The sequence below is a fragment of the Eleutherodactylus coqui genome, chromosome 4 (assembly GCF_035609145.1).
Source record: "Eleutherodactylus coqui strain aEleCoq1 chromosome 4, aEleCoq1.hap1, whole genome shotgun sequence".
Classification (NCBI taxonomy): domain Eukaryota; kingdom Metazoa; phylum Chordata; class Amphibia; order Anura; family Eleutherodactylidae; genus Eleutherodactylus; species Eleutherodactylus coqui.
In genome coordinates, this window is record NC_089840.1 from 141,300,333 (window position 1) to 141,322,075 (window position 21,743).

The 21,743-nt window shown below is 44.2% G+C and overlaps 1 protein-coding gene across 1 annotated transcript in view; it reads right to left on the minus strand.

The window, feature by feature from the left end:
* Window positions 1–21,743, minus strand: part of CD34 (CD34 molecule) — a 96,996-nt gene that overhangs the window by 39,640 nt on the left and 35,613 nt on the right. The window contains exons 2-4 of the mRNA XM_066600222.1: window positions 13,245–13,421; window positions 7,907–8,175; window positions 2,448–2,522 (exon numbers count right to left, since the gene is read on the minus strand). Coding sequence (XP_066456319.1) covers window positions 2,448–2,522; window positions 7,907–8,175; window positions 13,245–13,421 — 521 coding nt within the window. The remainder of the gene's footprint in view (window positions 1–2,447; window positions 2,523–7,906; window positions 8,176–13,244; window positions 13,422–21,743) is intronic.

Here is a 21,743-nt window from a genome sequence, read left to right on the forward strand (position 1 = left end):
GCATACCTGGATTTAGTAAGGTCTTCTCATTTGAAGCCTCCCTACAAATTATGTTCTCTCAGGCTATAAAACTGACCTCTACTCTGATCCTGCTGTTTGACCCTTGGAGCTCAGGCATTTATTTTTTTTATGGTTTTGTGGGCTTTGTAGTCACTGAAACAAGAAATGAAGCCATTTGCTCGACAAATGTAGACAGAAAGACATCATTAGGACCAGAAAGGGGCATCACACTGGATAATGACTGCAATAATGTAGCAGTTACATAAGTTAAATGTTTTCTCACTGAACTTTATGTGCTGTTCTTCGGCAGAGTCCTCATACCGGACAGCTAGTGGCCCCAAGCAGTGTTTATTCCTCCCCATATAATAGTGTTGGGTTAATCGCAAGATATCACTGGTGACCACAAGCTCTCTAGTAGGAAGACCCCAATTGCACTCCTGAATTCTCAAAGTTAGATAAGTATTTTTCTAGTACACCTGCACATTTTTCTGCCTTTGTTCCGTGGGTAAATATTTCATTTTACTGAGGGAAATACAGAATTAAAGGGGTTGTCCCGCGAAAGCAAGTGGGGTTATACACTTCTGTATTGCCATATTAATGCACTTTGTAATATACATCGTGCATTAAATATGAGCCATACAGAAGTTATATACTCACCTTCCTTGCGCTGGCTCCCCCGTCCCCATGGTGCCGTCTAATTTCAGCGTCAAATCGCCCGATTAGACGCACTTGCGCAGAAGGGTCTTCTCCGTTCTGGTCGGTCCGGGCACGAGCAGCGTTCTGGCTCCGCCCCCTTCCACACGTCATCGCGTAGCTCCACCCCGTCACGTGTGCCAATTCCAGCCAATCAGGAGGCTGGAATCAGCAATGGACCGCACAGAGCCCACGGTGCACCATGGGAGAAGACCCGCGGTGCATCGTGGGTGAAGATCCCGGTGGCCATCTTGGAGGAAAAGAAGGAAGAAGTTGCAGAGAGGGGATTCGGGTAAGTAAAATGTTTTTAAAAAATTTCAACACATCCCTTGGGTTTGTCCTGCGCTGAACGGGGGGCCTATGCAAAAAAAAAAAAAACCCGTTTCGGCGCGGGACAACCCCTTTAATGTAACATTTCAGTTTAAAAAGATGTTTTATTCCACAATCCTTTTGTTTTTGAAGTCATAAAACTAAACCGTCGTTGAACACTGAACAGGAATGTCATCATGTTTCTCAACAAGGGTCTAGGCTTTCTTCCATGTCCTTGTGTCGTTTATAGAACAATTATAGGAAGGAGGCAAAAACTGCCACAAGGGAATATTTACTTGTGAAACTTTGCAAGAGCTAGGGAACTTATGTTTACAATATGTCTGGCAGGAAAATGCTCATAAGCTTGTTATTTTTCAATCACTAATTGCTTAATGGAGATCTACCAGAAGGCAATTATAACTGGCCCTTTAGTGTAAATGAAAATGGGAAACCTACTTTTCAGTGAAAGGGACAGTAACTTTTCAGGCAACTTCTGCTCATCTAATAGTTTGTTTTAGTCTCTTTATTTTAGTAATATACTTGTATTAAAAACATTGTTGCTTTATTCCTGTAAATCCCGTTTGAAGTGGCTACCACCAGGGGTCTCCCTTACAGCTTCTCTGCAATCCACTTTCTGTCCTTAGGTACACAGCTTCCATACTAACAAGGACATATAGAAGCAAGTGGAGGAGCTGTCTTCACAGGCGGCCCTGTTGCACTCACAGGCTTCAGGCTGGCACATCTGCAGGCACTGTGATAACAAAATCCACAGTCTCTACTTCTCTTACTGTTATAGTGTGTGGGTGTGTTTCAGTGTGTGCACACATTACAAACACAAGTTGTAGTGGGTTTATTAATCATCCAGTTAAAATATCTCTAAATGCCTGATCATCCTGGGAAAGCATTCATTTACACCAGATGGTCCTGGGGTGGGCATTCAGATACTGCCTCCCTGCTGATTGAACCAGAGACAGTGCAATGCAGCATAGGAAGTAAGGGCAAGGACGTCAGGACAGTGAACTACTGGCAGAATGCTAGACTTGCTACAACCCCTTCCCTAAAAGTGGATTGCAAACAGCAGAGCAACTGAAAAATGGGTCAACCAACTGAAAATCAGGACCTATAGATATGAAAAAGGATGGAAACAGCAGCAAATGAGCAAGGTAAGCAGAACTTGGTACCTGTTGTGTGTTAGAAAACTTGTTGAAAACTCAGATGTGATGTAAAATCATAATAAGAAAGTAAAAAGAATGACAATTCTCTACCATGGATGTAAAAGAAGGAGTTAGAATGTCAATAATACTGTTGCAAGTCACCCAACTGTGATTTTTCAAGATATAGTCAAATAGAATATAATTTCTAGTTCCTTCTAAATTGTTTCCAAAGTGCTCGTAGTTCACAATATAGAGGAGTGATGAGCTCTAGCTAGTCTTGTAGAAACTCACACAAGTTGTTTCTTCTTCATAATGAAAACAAGCCACTTGTGAAGTAGATGTGAAGCTCCCAAATCCTATGCAAGTCTGTAAATTTAAAGGAAGAAAAGAAACTTTGTGATCATTTCACACTTTTTAATTTTTCAAAAATTCTATATACCGAAGAACCAAACCTAACTACATTGTTAGAGTAAATGCATGCACAATAAATAGCTCGTTGGAGCACTTTCTAAACATCCATAATTTTTTTACGAAGCAATGCACTATTAAAGGGATTCTGTGACCAACTGTAAATTAGTGACAGTCACACAGATTACAGCAATTTGTCTGCTGTGTGTATCAGTGCAGTAGTTTGGGAGAAACTTATAAGTTATTATTAGCAGAACACATATAAAGGACTACAGGAAGTAGTCCTCAGTATTCATGAGTTTCAGTTAGCCCCACCCCTTGGCCACTGATTGATATCTGTTTCTCTATTATTGTGTATAGGGAGACAGCTGACAATTAATAGATAGAGGGTTAGGTGGGGGCTGCTGACTAGAGTTTGGGAAAATCAAGGTCTAATCCTCTATGCGCTTCTGCTTTTAATAGAATGCAAGCTTGTACCAAAACATCAAAAACTGTTTAGACAAAGATTTAGTCAGGATACAACAAGCATTTGTATTTGTACTTAAAGGGGTTCTCGGAGTTATTTATTTTATATAGTTTCGGGCCTCCGTGCCCAAAACGATATAAAATAAGTATATTTACTGCTGTACCAGACCGCCGTTTTGGTAGCTGGATGCTGCAGCATCTGACTAGTGATGCCACATGGCCAGTAGACCTGGTGACGTCCTGTAAACCTGTCACATGAGCTGTCAGCATTGTGGCAGCGATAGGGGAGTATTGTCCAATGGAGCAGACTTCCATGAGTCAGAGACAAATGTTTTTAGCACCATAAACATATTGATCATTCTTTATAATCATAAAATCGATCAGCTGGCCAATGATCATACAGTACTGTGCAAAAGTTTTAGGCCGGTGTGGAAAAAATGCTGCAAATTAAGAATGCTTTCAAAAACAGGAGTATTAATAGTTTAATTTCGTCAATTAATAAAATGTAAAGTAAATGAACAAAAGTTTAATCTAAATCAAACCAATATTTGGTGTGACCACTCTTTGCCTTTAAAGCAGCATCAATTCTTCTAGGTAAATTTGCACAGAATTTTTGGACTTTGGTAGGGAAGTAGTTCCAGACATCTTGGAGAACCAAGCACAGATCTTCTGTGGATATCGGCTCTCTCCAATCTTTCTGTCACTTCATATAATTCCAGACAGGCTGCATAAGATCAAGACTCTATGGGGCCATATCATCACTTCCAGGACTTGTTCTTCTTTGCACTGAAGATAGTTGCTGATGACAGAATACATGTGGAACCAATCAGATGCCTCCTTGCTTGTGTAGCATGATGGATAAGTACCCTTCTCCACTATGCTTCACTGCTGCCTGCAGACACTCATTATTTTACCACTCTCCGCCAAGTAATTTCACTGAAGCAGAAAAGTCTATGTGTAATGTTAAGCCCTTTCACAGTGTAGACACTAGTTAAAATTAATACCAAAAAATTAAAAATGTCGGGCACCAAAAGGTGGTCCTGTGGTCCTACCTATGAGAGGGGAACAGGAACCCAACACATACACACACTTACGACTCAGACAAACAAAAACCCAATACCCCCAGGAGTACAATGGCTGCTTAGGTGGAAAGGCGGATACTGATGCTACATAGCTCTGCCATGCTTCACTGCTGCCTGCAAACACTCATTACTGTACCATTCTCCAGCATGCTTCACTGCTGCTTGCAGACACTCATTATTGTACAGCTCTCCACCATGCTTCACTGTTGCCTGCAGACACTCATTATTATACCACTCTACACCATACTTCACTGCTGCCTGCAGACACTCATTATTATACCACTCTACACCATGCTTCACTGCTGCCTGCAAACACTCACTACTGGACCATTCTCCAGTATCTGTCATTGCTGCTTGCAGACACTCATAATTGTACTGCTTTCCACCATGCTTCACTGTTGCCTGCAGACACTCATTATTATACCACTCTACACCATGCTTCAATGCTGCCTGCAGACATTCATTATTGTACCACTCTACACCATGCTTCAATACTGCCTGCAGACATTCATTATTGTAACGCTCTCCACCATGCTTCACCGCTGCTTGCAGACACTCATAATTGTACCATTCTCCACAATGCTTCACTCCTGCCTGCAGACACTCATTATTGTATCATTCTCCACCATGCTTCAAAGTTGCCTGCAGACACTCATTATTGTATGGCTCTCCACCATCCTTCAGTGGACCTGCAGACACTCATTATTGTATCACTCTCCACGATGCTTCACTGCTGCCTGCAGACATTCATTATTGTATCGCTCTACACCATGCTTCACTGCTGCTTGCAGACACTTCGGCCCCCTGTCCACGGGCATGATTCCGCCGGCAAATCACGCTGTATGAAGCTTCCCATAGCGTTGCTATGGAAAGCGCAGGCCCCCTGTCCTCAAGCGGAGAATCATTGCGATTCTCTGCTCACAGCCGGCAATTCGCAGCATGCTGCGAATTGCCGCGATTCTCAGCAGTCAGCCTATCTGTCAGATAGGCTGACAGCGGAGATCCATCTGCCGACTCCTGCTACCAGGCGGCGGTTCCTGCGGCGGAGATCTGCCGTGGGATACCGCAACGCCCGTGGACAGGCAGCCTTAATGTTGTACTACTCTCCAGCTCTTTTGTAAACAAGTCAAATAAGAAGAAAGGTGTCTCACCTTTCTGCAGTTCATGCACGCTCTTAGTCCACTCGTGTAGGCAAGAATGTATTCACATCCCTCACCACTCAGTCCTAGTATTTGTTTACACATAAACACGAGGATTTGGGAACACTGCTATGTGAAAAATCTTCCTGCTTTATTCAATAAATAGTGCTCTTTACATCAGAATATATGGAGAACACATTTTGATTGCTCAGAATGGGGTCAACAAGGTTCTGAGCAATCAAAACACGTTCTCCATATATTCTGATGTAAAGAGCACTATTTATTGAATAAAGCAGGAAGATTTTTCACATAGCCCGCATTCCCAAATTCTCGTCTTTTGTAAACAAACTGCCTTCTGTTACAGGCAAATATTTCAAATTTTTACTCATCAGTCCAGAGAACCTGCTGCCATTATTCTTCATTTTAGTTACTATGTTTTCATACATAGTTGAGTCACTTGGCCTTGTTTCTACTTCAAAGGTATGACTATTTGGCTGCAATTCTTCCACAAGACCACTTCTAGCCACACTTCTCAGAACAGTAGATGGGTGTACCAGGGTCTTAGTGCTTTTTTGCCATTTTTGAGCTGATGGCACTGCAGGACATTTTCAATTTCAAGGGTAAGTAAGTATGTGTCTTTAATCTGCTGCTTCCTAGACCGACCACTGTGTCTACGGTCCTCAACGTTGCCTGTTTCTTTGTGCTTTTTTAAAAGAGCTTGAACAGGACATCTTGAAATCACAGTCTCCTTTTAAATCTTTGCCTGGGACAGACCTTGCTGATGCAGTACAACTATCTTGTGTCCTGTTGCTGTGATCAGACTTCCCATGGTGTATAACCGGTAACATGAAACTGTTTTCCACAACCTCACCTTTGTAGCAGAGTTTGGCTGTTCCTCACCCCGTTTCAAGCCTCACACACAGCTGTTTCTTTTTCAATTAAAGGGATTGCACCACACCTGCAAGTTATCCCCCACAGTGACAGGAAAGTGGGACACGACAGTCCGATTCTTGACGATGGACTCAGAGGTGAGATCTCCACCAATCAACAAGTTATCCTCCAACTTGCAAGTGTAGTACAACCCCTTTAATGACTGCATTTCAACCTACATATGAATATGATGATCATTATCACTTTTTTAGTGTAATTTGTTAATCATGAACCTGACTATAAGGCCTTAGTCAGACGGGCGATTTTTCGCGCGATTTGCGGATCGCATGACGAATGCGCATCTGCAAATCGCGTGACCGGTGCGCGCAAGTCGCCCGCAAATTGCCCGAAAATCTGCTCCTAGCCGCGTTTCATTAGAAACGGGCCGGAGCTGTCCAGCGCATTGCATTCAATGGAGACGGCAATACAGCCGTCTCCATTGAAAGCAATGCGCTGCGGGCAAGCCCGGGATGAATTGTCGGTAAGGGCTTAAATATATAAGCCCTTCCCTGCAATCCATCCTAAAATGTGTTAAAATAAAAAAAAATTGTGTACTCACCTTCTACCGGCAGCCGGAGCTCCGCGTGGCCGTCCTGCAGTGGGTGTGAAGGGGGTGTGAGTCAGACCTGCCCCCTGATTGGCTCAGCGCTGAGCCAATCAGAGGCATGCCTCACTCACACCCATTCATGAATTCATGAATGGATGTGAGTCAGACCTGCCCCTGATTGGCTCAGCGCTGAGAGGCAGCAGTCATTCACCCATTCATGAATTCATGAATGGGTGTGAGAGTGTTTTCAGCCTCTGATTGGTCAGGGCTGTGACCAATCAGAGGCAGATCATTCAGCAGGCGGGGATTTTAAAGCCCCGCCGGCTGAATAGTGCCAAGAAGCAGTTCAGGAGAACTGACAGCGGCCGCGGCTGGACTCCGGCTGCAGCGGAAAGCTGAGTATACAATTTTTTTTTATTTTAACACATTTTAGAATGAATTGCAGGGAAGGGTTTATATATTTAACCCCTTCCCGACAATTCACCCCGCGCACGCCGGCAGCACATTGCTTTCAATGGAGCGGCTGTATTGCCGCTCCATTGAATTCAATGGGCAAACATCGTTCTTCTCTGTCACAGCTGTTACAGCTGTGGCAGAGAAGAATGATTTGTCTTCTATATGTTCTCAATGGGGTCGGCGCTGCTGCCGTCGGCCCGATTGAGCGCATATACAGAAGAGAACAGGAATCGCAGATCGCAGATAGGTGCGATCTGCGATTTTTTGTTCTATAATTTATCGGACGAGCGCATAAAAAGCGCTCATGTGTCCGATACCATTGCAAAGCAATGGTTTTATAAAATCGCCGGACGCATGCGCATGCGCAAATCGCGCGAAAAATCGCCCGTCTGACTAAGGCCTTATCCTACAAAATCCCTGACTTTGTGCAAGTATACCTAGAAAAGCTCATGCTGTTTTGTAAGTAAAGGGCGGTCACACCAAATATTGATTTGATTGAGATTTCTCTTTTATTTAGTCACTTTGCATTTTGTTAATTGACAACAATAAACTAGTAACTTCTATTTTCAAAAGTATTCTTATTTTGCAGCATTTTTTTCCACACCTGCCTAAAACTTTTGCAGAGTTCTTTTATCTGTGCTGGATTCATAGAAGTAAAACCTTTACTACATTTTCCACATAAGGATGATAAAATAGGTAAGGCGCATTTCAACACATACTCACAATGCTGCCTGGTGCCATTGGTGCCTGTGAGGACGGTAGTTCCGTTATTAGACTTGTAGATTGTGGCAGTGTCTCACTGTTTGGTGGCTGCACATTATGAACTGTAGGTTCAGTCTTAGGGAAGGTGGTGTTCTCACTGTCCTGTGAAACTAGATCTCTGCTGTCAGTCACATTGGATGTTAAAGTTGTGAAGGTTTCTTTCATGTGAGTTGAGTTTGCGATATGTGGTTCATTTGTTTCACTTAATGTTGTTGTAGTCAGGCCTGGAACTATATAGAACCACAGAAAAAACTAAAAGGTCATAATTCTACCCATGCAAAACATAGACTTATAATTTCAGTGCAGAGTCTAAGTATTCTTCATAGGCCAGTGTGAGAGAAGCCATAGTGTCTGTTGAATACCATCTTGTTTCCCTTCCATTTACTTTAACTTACTTGATATACTATTAAGATATTTTTGTTCAGAAGATTGCAAGACCTTAAAGGGGTTGTCCCGCGCCGAAACAGGTTTTTTTTTTTTCAATAGCCCCCCCGTTCGGCGCGAGACAAACCCGATGCAGGGGTTAAAAAAGAAAACCGGATAGTGCTTACCTGAATCCCCGCGCTCCGGTGACTTCTTACTTACCTGGTGAAGATGGCCGCCGGGATCTTTACCCTCGGTGGACCGCAGGGCTTCTGTGCGTAGCTCCGCCCCGTCACGTGCCGATTCCAGCCAATCAGGAGGCTGGAATCGGCACGTGACGGGGCGGAGCTACGAGGAGCCGCTTTCCGGCACGAGCGGCCCCATTCAGAAAAGAAGAAGACCGGACTGCGCAAACGCGTCTAATCCGGCGATTAGACGCTGAAAATTAGACGGCACCATGGAGACGAGGACGCTAGCAACGGAACAGGTAAGTGAATAACTTCTGTATGGCTCATAATTAATGCACAATGTACATTACAAAGTGCATTAATATGGCCATACAGAAGTGTACACCCCCACTTGCTTTCGCGGGACAACCCCTTTAAGAAGGAAAAACTGCAATTGACCTTCACTCACACAAATGTGTAGCCAGACAGCTGACTAAATATGGACTTTGTCTTAGAGCAAATAGAATCCTTTATCATCTGTTTTACTTTATTTTCTAAACATATATAAGTCTTAAGAATACTTAGAAATTCACAATTAATGATCTCTGACAGCTCGTGACCAAGAGACCAATGTCACTGCATGGCACTAAGTTTACTATTCAGTAATAAAGAGGCAGTAAGGCCTCATGTCCACTAGCTAAATGGAATTGCGCAGCGGATTTTGCCCATAGGGAATCATTGGCTATCCACGGTCCATTAAATTGATTTTTGCACCCGCGGATGGCATTTTAAAAGAATTGCGTTTTTCACACGCGGGAGAAAAAATGCGGCATGCTCCATTCTGCCGCGGATTCCGCGCAGATTGGCAACATTGCTATCACATTGATAGCAATGTGTGCGGATATCTGCATGCAAAAAAATACCATTTAAAGCAAATCCGCTCGGAATCCGCCGCGGAAATCCACGGGAGATTCTGAGCGGATTGTATTTTTCTAGTGGACATGAGGCCTTATAGTGTGAGCAGGTAGTAATTGTGTCAGAGGCAGCGGTGCAGCGGCAGTAATAGTGTGAGGGGGCAGTAATAGTGTTAGGGGCAGCGGTGAGAGAGCAGTATTAGTGTGAGGGGGCAGTAAAAGTGTTAGGGGAAGCCGTAAGGGAGCAGTATTAGTGTGAGGAGGCAGTAATAGTGTTAGGGGCAGCGGTGACGGAGCAGTATTAGTGTGAGGGGGCAGTAATAGTGTTAGGGGCAGTAGTAGTGTTAGGGGCAGTAGTGAGGGAGCAGTGATAGTGTGAGGGGGCAGTAACAGTGTTAGAGGCAGCGGTGAGGCAGCAGTAATAGCGTGAGAGGACAGTAATAGTGTCAGAAGCAGCAGTGAGGCGGCAGTAATAGTGTGAGGGGCAGCGTTGAGGGGGCAGTAATAGTGTGAGGTGGCAGTAGTAGTGTTGGAGCAGTAGTAGTGTTAGGGGCAGTGGTGAGGGAGCAGTGATAGTGTGAGGGGCAGTAATAGTGTTAGAGGCAGTGGTGAGGTGGCAGTAATAGCATGAGGGGGTAGTAGTAGTGTGGGGGGGGGCAGCATTGAGGGAGCACTTTTAGTAAGAGAGGACAGTAATAGTGTCAGGGACAGCCGTGAGGTGGCAGTAATACTGTGAGAGCAGCAGTGAGAGAGCAATAATAGTGTTAGGGGCAGTAATAGTGTGAGGGGGCAGTAATAGCGTGAGGGGCAGCAGTGATGGAGAAGGGATAGTGTGAGGGAGCAGTAATAGTGTGAGAGGCAGCAGTGAGGCGGCAGTAATACTGTGAGGGATTAGTAATAGTGTGAGGGGCAGCGGTGAGGGGGCAGTAATGGTGTCAGAGGCAGCGGTGAGAGAGCAATGATAGTGTCAGGGGGCAGTAATAGTTTGAGATGGCAGTAGTAGTGTTAGGGGCAATGGTGAGGGAGCAGTAATAGTGTGAGGGGGCAGTAATAGTATCAGAGGCAACGGTGAGGTGACAGTAATAGTGTGAGGGGGCAGTAATATTGTTAGGGGCAGCGGTGAGAGAGCAGTGATAGTGTCAGGAGGCAGTAATAGTGTGAGGGGGCAGCGGTGATGGAGCAGTGATAGTGTAAGGGGGCAGTAATAGTTTGAGGGGGCAGTAGTAGTGTTAGGGGCAATGGTGAAGGACCAGTAATAGTATGAGGGGGCAGTAATAGTGTCAGTGGCAGCGATAAGGCGGCAGTAATAGTGTGAGGGGGCAGGAATAGTGAGGGACAGTGGTAATAGTATGAGGAGACAGCAACAGTGTCAGCGACAGCGATGAGGGGGCAGTAATTGTGTTAGGGGCAGTAATAGTGTCAGGCAGTGGCATAAGAAGCGGGGGGGGGGGGGCACGGACAGATGCAGGCCACCTTGGGTGCTATCATGCTATCACTAAGCGGGCTGACGAAAAAAATTTCCGCACCGGGTACCACCTGACCTTGTTGCACCACTGTTGGGGTATGCTTACACATGGTGGAAATGCTACAGAATGTCCACAGCAGAAATTTCAACAGCAAGTTCCACAGCATTTCCACCATAAAGAAAAAACTGTCAAAATCCATACTGCTGGTGCACATTTTGACTGGGAATCAGCTGTGTACCTGAAGCGGTTTTCATTCTATGTGGCGCTTCCCCTCGCCACCTTTGTAAGCTTTACGCTGTCAGCATTTGCTTCCAGGTCCCAGTGGCCTGGTAAGATGCAGTGCTGCGGGTCGGGTGAGGCCACTATAAGCCCCTGTGATCCAGAAACTGGGGAGTGCTGACAGCAGGAAGCCTTCAGAGGAGGTGAGGGGGAACACTGCATAGTATGAAATCAGCTGCAGGTGCGTTTTCCCCTGTCTTTTTTGAAACAGCCCTGAACTTTTTATAATGGTGGAGGTAAAAATCACACGTTGTGACAAGCTCTGCCCCTGACCACACCCCTATGTCCCGCTTTGACCCTAGGAAAATCTGGTCACCTTGCGCTAATGAAAACAAAATCATTGAAATCAATGGATTTGTTTTGTCCCATTATGCGGTGGTGATAAGCACGGGTGCATAACGCGAATAAATCATGCCCATGTGAAGAAGCCCATAGTGTACAAAATCACGGGTTCCTTTTTCAAAAGCGCAATGATCATTGTGATCATTCCGTTTAGGCCTTTTACAGATGGGCGTGATTTCTTCCGTTATGCACTCGTAATAATCACAGCCGCATAATGGGGCGAAACGAAACCCTTGACTTCAAAGGTTTCGTTTTCATTAGCGGTATTCTTGCCCGTTAATGCTACGTGTGAGAAAAGATAGTGCATGACCTAATTCCCACTGTTCTATTCAAATTTGCACACTAAAGTGCGACGTTTGGATACTCTGAGGAAAAAAAAAACGTTCAGGAATAATTATGCTCCATGCTGCCTAGCAATGTGTTTTTGCCCTTAGGGCCCTTTTACATAGGATGACTTGTTGAGCACAGATGCCTGAGAGGTTGTCTCAGTGATCACCACTGTCCTTTTACACAGGAACGACCAGCAGCGACTGAATGGAGGTGGAGCGATGGGATCGATCCAACCCGCTTCCATTCACAACAAACAGGCAGTTATTCATAAGTGATACTGCCTGTTTACACTGAAGGATACATTGTGCAGAAACTGAACGACGACCGAGAAGCGAAAAAATTGTCGCTCTTCGTTCAGTTGCTGCATTTATATTGAACGATAATTGTCCAGATTTCCACTAGAGACACTAAAGGATCTATCATCCAGTGTAAAAGGACATTATGGCCGTGATTTTGTCCTGTTCTGTGGGCGTGAAAATCACGGCTGCAAAACAGGATGAAGCAAAACCATTGATTTCAATGGTTTCGTTTTGACTAGCGGGATTCACGCATGTTATTACTACTTACTTACCTATCTTACCGCTTTTTTAAAAAAAAAAAAAAACCCGCATACACTAGCATGGAGTATGAATAATCCAAGAAAAACAACCAGTTCATGCGGTAATACGCTCCGTAGAGGCGAGCCTATTTGCGCATGTGCTAGTCTATATCAGCCTAAGGCTGCCTGCAGACGGGCGGGTCGGATCCGGCGGTGAGGATTCTCGCCGCGGGACCCGACCCTAGCGCCTGCAGGGACCAGCGCATACTCACCTGCGCCCACGGCTCCGGCTGTTTGATGTGTCGGCTTGTCGGGAAGCCGGCGCATGCGCAGACCAGAGCTGGCGGCGGGCGAGTGACGTTTCTGTGCGGGGCTCTGCTCCGCACAGAAATGGGAAGTGCCGCGGTTTGTTTGTTAACTCAATCCTATGCAGGCTTCCATCGGCGGAAATTCCATGGGAAATCCCACCGCAGAATTTTCGCTCGTGTGCAGGCACCCTTAGGCTGCATGTCCACGGGCAATGATCCGCTGGCGATAAACCGCTGGCGGATTACGCTGTGTGAAGCTTTCCATAGCGTTGTTATGGAAAGTGCAGCTCTGGCGTCCAAGAGCAAAGAATCATAGCGATTCTCTGCTCACGTGACCTAAATCGTGGCAGATAGGCTCACCACAGAGAGCCGACAGCGCTTCCCCTTCCTCCCCCGCGGCGGAATATCTTTAGCGATATTTCATCACAGCCATGGACAGGGGGCCTTAGGCATTAAGTATGTTTGGAAACACTTTAGTGTGTACACATGGTGAACTGTTGAGACCCTTTTTGTAACTGCAGAAATCATTCTGATCTCTAATGTGCAATATAAAATATACCGTATACTGTAGTTGGAGAAAAAATGGTGTTACCTGTAGGCCCGGGAACTGTAGGCTCTGTTAACAGCGATGAGGCATCACTTGGTTGTTTAAGACTACTACTTTGTACTGTCGTACTAATAGGATTACTTCTCAGGAGACTCTGAGTCAGAATAGTAGGAACTGCTGCAGTGGTTCTCGGAATGTCTGTGGTAACCGTTGTGGTGGCATCTGCATACAAGGAAAATGGTTCCAGAATTAACATGGGTCAGTTAAAGAGATATATTTCCATGAAGATAGGTGTGGGTTCTTATCGCCGCCGGCCCAGCTATATGATGTGGATGGACGTGGTTGGGATTATGGAAACAGCCAAGTGGGCTTCACTATGCTGATCCCATAACCCCTGTAGACATCTATGAGAGCTACACAAAGAGCACAGCAATTCCTGCTGTTTCTGTAACTTCCGTTGTGCTACACTGCTTGTGCGACCATAGACTTCTATGGGAATTATGGAAACAGCTCGCATGGCTAGTTTCACACTGATTGGACCATTGTGGTTCAGTTTTCAAATACTTACATATTCCAGCTGCAGCGCCCAGCGAGAGATAAGTGTGATTTATTCATGACACACCATTACCTTACCCAACTGCAGTAACTGACACTTTCCTCAGTAGGGTGCTTTCACGCAGGACAGAATATTCTGCAACATTGTTGCGGAGTATGCCCTCCTGCAGAATGCTCACCACCAAAATCTAGATTTGATGCAGAATTAAAAATGGCAGAATTCTGCCATTCAGTTTGACGTGCGGATTTTGGTGCAGAATTCCAGGACGGCATATTAAACAATGCTATGGCAGAATATTCCATTCCGCGTGAAAGCACCATTGTGCAGTGCAATAACAAGAAAAGCTCTGAAAGGTGTTGATCAAAGCTTTTAACTAACGCAGTTAGTAGTGCTAATTGCTGGGCGGCACCTGTGCTTATAGGCCCTTCTTTCCCAGCAAATGTTGGGAAATATTGAGCGCTAGCATTTCCCACTAGTGCTTGGGTAATAGCTGCCTATTGGTCTTTGTACATGGGCGAATATCTTTGCATAATGTAATGAGGGCCAATCAACATGTACGTCATTTGCCACTTGCTTCATGTTTCTTCATGGGCTGAGATTTGGCTTATGAGGTCAAGGGATGTGACTGTTCGTCCTTATAAACTGGCAGCACACCTCCGTGCTCACATGGGGACATGCACCACCAGCAGCAAGTATTTCTAGGTTTGCATTAAACAAACTGATTAGCCAACGAATGAGCGTTTGCGCCTTCATCAGCGGATTATTTGTAACTTTAGATGGCCCAAACATCAGGGGAATCAGCTTTCCGATGAATGCTGGAAGCAGTAGTTGGCTTGAGTAAAAGGACTGTAAGGTGTCCGCAATATGCATTAAATAGAATCCATTGATTTGAATGGGTTTGTTCACACATTTTGATCACGTAAAAAAAAAAACACAGCATGCTTTATTATCCTGCGCATTTGTTCCTCAACAGTCCCCATAGAAATCAATTGAGATGCAAAATGGGTGCACAATACGCTAGTAGTGAAATACTGCGTAATTGAGCAGGAAAAGGAACACATCTGGAGCTAATTTTGGCTGGGAGCATCGGTGCATATTCTTTTGCATGTATACTTGTGTGCAACTTGTGCACACAAAAAGTACAGCAAAATACGCCAATGCATGTGCAAAAAAGCAAAGTTTGTGAGTTTGTGTGAATCTGGCCTAAGTTTCAGTAGATCTGTCAGTGTGAATACAAAAATATGCAAGAGCAAGTACAGACACCAGTTCCCAGTAGAATGCAGTCTACATTATACTTGTACAAAGATAAGATATACAAATGGTGCCAAGTCCCACTGATACTTGTAGTGCACCATGCAAGCTGAGGGCTTAGACACATGGGAGTGTTTTTGTTCCGCTATGCATAACAGGACAAAACTAAGCCATTAATTTCAATGGTTTTTTTTACCATCGGGATTCTCGCCCGTTAATTGTATAGGCAAGAAAAGATAGGACTCCCGCACTGTGGGTGGCAGGGATAGTACTGGAGGGGAGATATATACTGTGGGTGGTGGGGAGATATATACTGTGAGTGGTGGGGATATATATACTGGGGGTGGCGGGGAGACATATACTGTTGGTGGTGGGGATATATACTGTGGGTGGTGGGGATATATATACTGGGGGTAGTGGGAAGATATATATGGGGGGTGGTGAGGAGATATATGCTGGGGGTGATGGGAAGATATATACTGGGGGTGGTGGGGAGATATATGCTGGGGGTTGTGGGGAGATATATTCTGGGGTGGCGGGAAGATATATACTGGGGGTGGTGGGGAGATATATGCTGGGGGTGGTGGGGAGATATATACTGGCGGTGGCAGGAATAGAACTGGTGGGGATATTTACTGTGGATTACAGGGATAGTACTAGTGGAGAGATACATACTGTGGGTGGTGGGGATATATGTATATTGTTAGGCAGCTGAATGGGTTAATTTGGCTCCCTAGGGACTGGGGGGCGGGAAGTGAACTAGGATTGGGCGACTGTAGTTTGAGTAGAGTTTCTGCGAGGAGTTAAAGGGATATAAGCTAGGGTAGGGTTAGTGGGAGAAAATTCTGGAGAATGGGATAAGAAAGAGAAGACGCCCGCCCAGGAGTTAGGTAGGCAAGGGGTGTATTGGAAGTTGTCACAGATGGAGATGCGGAGAGCTTCTCATGCCAGATTGGGTTAGAGAAAGGCAGTCATTCTAGCCCAGTTTGAGACCTCAACGGGCTTTCAGGCGCCTTATGGGAATGTATTTGTTTTTGGAAAGCATGGGAAGTCGTTTAAAAAAGGTTAAATTATTAAATGTTATATTAAAATTCATGTTAAAGAGTGTTAATTTTAACAAAGCTGTGGACTACCCCACTTGTTAAATGCCAGATGTTATCATAGTCTTTATTGGGTAAGAGGGAGCAGTATGGTAAGTATGTAGAGTACTCCCAGTCCTGGGGGGTGGGGAGACATATACTGTGGGTTGTGGGGATATATATATACTGGGGGTGGCAAGAATAAAACTGGTGGGAATATGTACTGTGGATGGCAGGGATAGTACTGGTGGAGAGATATATACTGTGGGTAGCAGGGATAGTACTGGTGGAGAGATATATACTGTGGGTGGCAGGGATAGTACTGGTGGGGAGATATACACTGTGGGTGGTAGGGAGATATATACTGTGGGTGGTGGGGTTAGTACTGGTGGGGAGATATATACTGTGGGTGATGGGGAGATATATACTGTTGGTGTCGGGGTTAGTACTGGTGGAGAGATATATACTGTGGGTGGTGGGGAGATATACACTGTGGGTGGTGGGGAGATATATAATGTGGGTGGTGTAGTTAGTACTGGTGGGGAGATATATACTGTGGGTGGTAGGGATAGTACTGGTGGGGAGATATACACTGTGGGTGGTGGGGATAGTACTGGTGCGAATATGTATACTGTGGACAGTGGGGATAGTACTGGTGAGGAGGATGGTGATACTATGGGAGTAGATGATATCAGTGATGACAACAGAGGTGGAGGGGAGATGAGTCTTTGAGGGAGAAATGACACTGGAGTGAGATATATACTGTACAGATATTCTTTACATTACTTTCTGCTGTAACTATGACAGGCCACACAGGCTATGCCTCCTTTTTGTCTCACCCCGCCTACTTTTAAAAAGTGATGTAGGGTGAAGTAAAAAAGCAAAAAGTCGTAAATTATGATGTGCACTATAATTTGTGACTTTTGCATGCCAAACATCTGTTGTACAAGTTATAATACATTTGCCGCATTGTTCACAACTGGGACATTATTTTTTTCCTTCTATAATGGTTGGGGTAGGGGGCTAAATAATTTCTGCACAATGCGCTATCTGTCCATTCTGTCATGTGCCATGTTTACATGGACTGACAATCACCCATAATCGCTCATTTGACCACTGATCATTCCACCATTTTTGTAGCCGTCTCTAGACATTTATTTTTATCAATGTCTTTCTGTAGAGGAGGTCTCCAAAATGAACACAGTATTCCAGATGTGGTTTTACCAGAGCTCTATGCAGTGGGATCACAATCTCGCTCTTTCTACTGATTGCACCTTTAGTTATGCAGTCAAGCATCCTATTAGCTATTCCTGCTTCTTGACCACACTGTGGACTCATTTCCCTAAACAAACCCCTCTGTACTCCGCCTGATAACATCTTCCCTGACCTATTGACTGCAATCCCTGCTAGCCATCATAAACCGCTCCTGCAGTCATACCGTTTCTGCTGTCACACAGCCAAATGTCTGACCATTGTCTATGTGTATAGGATCCGACACTCTCCACCTCACCATACCGTGCACATCTCCAGCCCTTTACCTTCTGTATCAACCCATTACTTGTAGTATGTAAGCTCGTTGGAGCAGGACCCTCACCCCTATTGTTTCCATCAACTGATTAGTATGTAACCGTGGCTTCTGTATTTTTGTCTCGCTGTATTCCCCCTGTCTATGTAAGCGCTGCGGAATATGTTGGCGCTATGCAAATAAAGTTTATTATTATTTATTATTATTATTTTGAAGCTATCAAAAATCAGAACCCCTAAAGTCTAATATAAAAACCAAAAAGAAAAAAAAAGCCAGGGACCAAAAGTACAAAAAAGTACAATTAAAAGTTTATTGATATAAATTAAAACACATATAAAACTAGACCTTTTGCAAGTCCATAACTAGCCTGGGCATAAGACAACCAAGGCTGGTTTCTTTAAAGGGCGAGAAGTAAACAGTGCAAATGAAAGCAGCCCCAATTCTAGACACTGAGGTATCTATTAATAACATTGACTGAATCAATATGAGGAGTGTGGCGGCATTATTCTTCTACTAGCCTTGAAAGTGGATCTTTATCAGACCCCTTACAAACCCACTTGAGATGTTCCATTCACATTTTGGTGGTAACGGTTTTCAGCAGCCTCCCTCCCACTGAGCAGGGGCATCTATTTATCTCTAAAGGCCATTGGGCTGGACTCACAAAGACAGTTTTTGGTGCACTTTATGATAAACTTTTCTTCTTCAAATTTATCAGTGCATCCAAAAGGAAGAAAATGTATAAAGGATAGACTGATACTTCTCTCTTTTGGATTATCTTGCTGTAAAAGAGAAAGCTGCATAAAAAAACGTATTCAGTGGGAATTTGTATCCTGTAACCGTCTCGTTTCAATGCGCCTCATTATAGTATAATCAGCGCATTCCTATCCCAAGAAAAAAGAGGCGTTTTATAGAGTAGCTGTATATTTCTATACATACATAACATTAAACACCATGCACATGCCAGAGTATAGATTTGCCTACTCCTATATCTCCATACAACCTGGCAGTGGCCTATTTTACTATCTTAATGGTGAGATCCATTCCCTTTCTCATGGAGAAGAGGAGGTTGTCATTACATCATTGTAGACCAGCAATATAATCTTTTCTGGAGTCCTAACCTGTAAAATTATATGTATGATTAAAGGATTACTGCACACAAAATGTCTCCTTGCCATGATGATGATGTCTGCCAGATGTGTTTCTACAACATATTCCAGATGCTCTATAAACATAAGCTTCGTGCTCGTTCTACAGAACTCCATTAACCTTTTTTAACCCAGTTAATGTAAGATTTCTTCTCTCCTCCTTTTTTCTGTTAACGAAGAATAACATTTTTATTACTGATTTACAGTACATAATACTGTATATCTACAATATATCATGAAGTATAACAGGGAACATTACTGTTTACTTCTACACTCTTTGTCCAAAAGAAAAAAAAAGCGTGTTCCTAGAAGAAGTTGCCTTTTTGCTGCAAAACTCGGCATGCAGTTCTAGCTCAGGCAGATGTGCAAATGATTTTAGTTGTGGTGTGATTAGATGAACGGTCTTGTCACATGAAGCCCTAAAAGTGGTTCCACCCTTGGCCTATAAAAGGCCCTCAGAGTTTCCTTGTGTCTCTTCTTCCGCTTGTGTAGAGCTTGTTGACCACTAGACGACTCTACGACGCAGAGAAGAGATTTCACCCCGTTACCAGGGTCTGAGAGAGGCGCATTATTGGGATGTGAGAAGCTGGATGGTTGTATCGATGAACTGTCCCCCACCTGGGCCGTTCTGACCAGACTGTTAGAAGGTGATGGGACCAGTGGATGCATGATGACACACAAGGTAATCGGGATGAGGAAGCCCTCTACAGAAGACCAGTAAAGAGGATTGTCTGATTGTCCAACAAGCACAGACAGTTCCAACTGTTTATTTGTCCGCCATCCAGACACATGGGGTACAATCGTTACACCTTTGTGTCTGTCAGAACCATTACCAGGCACTTGGCTGAAAGACATTTGGTCTTACAGCTCCCATTGTAACCGACCATTGCCTCCGTTTGCAATGGTGTAGTGAATGCCGAAACTGGACGCTACGGAGTGCAATCGGGTTGTCTTTAGCGATGAATTCAGGTTTAGTTTGGGTGCTGACAACGAGTGTGTTCATCTCTGAAGACATCGGGGGAAGCACCTCAATCCTGCCTTTGCTGTGGAGCAGCATGCTGCCCCCACTGCTGGTGTGATGGTCTGGGGGCCATCGCATACGACAGTCAGTCACCCCTAGTAGTAGTATGAGGGACAATTACAGCTCAGCGATATGTTCAGGACATCCTGCAGCAACATGTGTTTCTCTTATGGCGGCTTCCAAGATGCATTTTCCAGCAGGATAATGTTTGGCCGCACATGCAAGGAGGACACAGGAATGCCTCAACATGTCCGGTCGCCAAATTTATCGCAAATAAAACATGTATGGGACCATCTAGGACACTAACATCAACAGCACAATCTAGAGGCTCAGTGGAACGATATACTGCAGGATACCATAAGGAACCTGTAGGCCTCCAAGACTGCCTGTTACACATGTTGTATCTAAACTGGAGGTTTGCAACAAAACTTGCAGTGTTCAATGTGGTTAGCAAGTTTACCCCAGCTGCCATTGTCTCTGCACTCAAAATGAATTTGCGCAACTGGCTAATACGGATTGACGTCACTATAGGGTTACTGTAAGGTAGATTACAATGATGCTACACTTCTGAGCCCGTGCCATCCACAGGATGCAAGTTTATGTCTTGCGGTGTTAAGTACCACCTTGCCCAGGGACACAAACTCATATTGGAGACATGCTACTAGCCAAGGCATTCTCCAATGGACATTTAAGTACAATCTAACAGGGTTACAAACCTACCAAGCACATTGATCACTGAAAGTTAACTGGGAAACTGAAACAGGAGAACACAGAGAAGAAGTTTATAAGGACCCTCAATCCGAGCATTTCCCTGGTTCCAAGTAGTGCAGGTTAGTTTCCATTTTTCGAGTGGATACTTTCTCCTTGTCCTGCGAGAGCACTATTTATTTATTCACGGGTAGCTCCTTAGATCTATACTAGGGCGATATTGTTGAAGTTTCTATTTTGTTGTGTAGAGATATTCTACTTTGGCTATGGCTGTGATCTGAATTTTCATTTACATTGAAACATCACTAATCGTGTATAATATTGCATAGTAGTTCTCTAAAAAGTAGTCTTTTTTTAAGCCATCAACTAACACTATTGTAACTCCTCCTGAGGCAAGCTACTCCAAAGATTCACAGTTCTTGGGTAAAGAAGCACTGTTGCCTTTGGCAATTGAACCAAGAGTGCCTCCTGTCTCCAGAGAGAATTTCACATGGATCAGCTTCTAACCTTAATTTTTGTAAGATGCTTTTACAGGTTAGTCAAGTCTAACTTCAGATGTCAGTTCTCAAGGCCAAATACATTTATTTTAATCTTTTCTCATAATTAAGATTCTCCATGCTCCTTATCTGTTTTAGTTGCTCTTTTTGTGCTTTTTCTAACTCAGAACTAAGCTGCATTTCCATATGAGATGGCACCGATGCTTTTTAATGTACTTACAACATGTCCCTGTCCTTAGAGGCCATACCTTCTTTATACATGACAGTATCCTGAGGGCCTGAGAAGCAGCTGATTGACATTGCATGCTTGTATTTAGTCTATGATCTTCAGATCCCTCTCTAGAAGTAACTCTCCCAGTTTACCTCCCTCTAGTACATATGGAGCATGCAGATTATTAGTACCCAGATGCATAACGTCATCTACTTTGAACCTCATTTGCTAAGTTGATGTCCAAATACTCATGTGTGTGCAGAGAAGGGATGTGCCTGGTAGAATTCATTCTAATATTAGTCAGGATTTGCATATTTTTTTAATATAAAAGTAAATTCACTTGCTTTGACTCTGAATGCCCACCCATTACTAAAAGAAGCAGCGCAAGGGCTTCATATATTGGGTGGTCTGAAGGTATGGAGACACCTGAATAAATGGAACATAGTGGTTGAGAATGCCATCCTGTGTGTGGCAAGTTGCTAAGAGGAAGGATGTAAATCTGTAAAGGGTAGTGTCCAACACGGTGGCCATTTTGAAAGTTGCCATCTTGG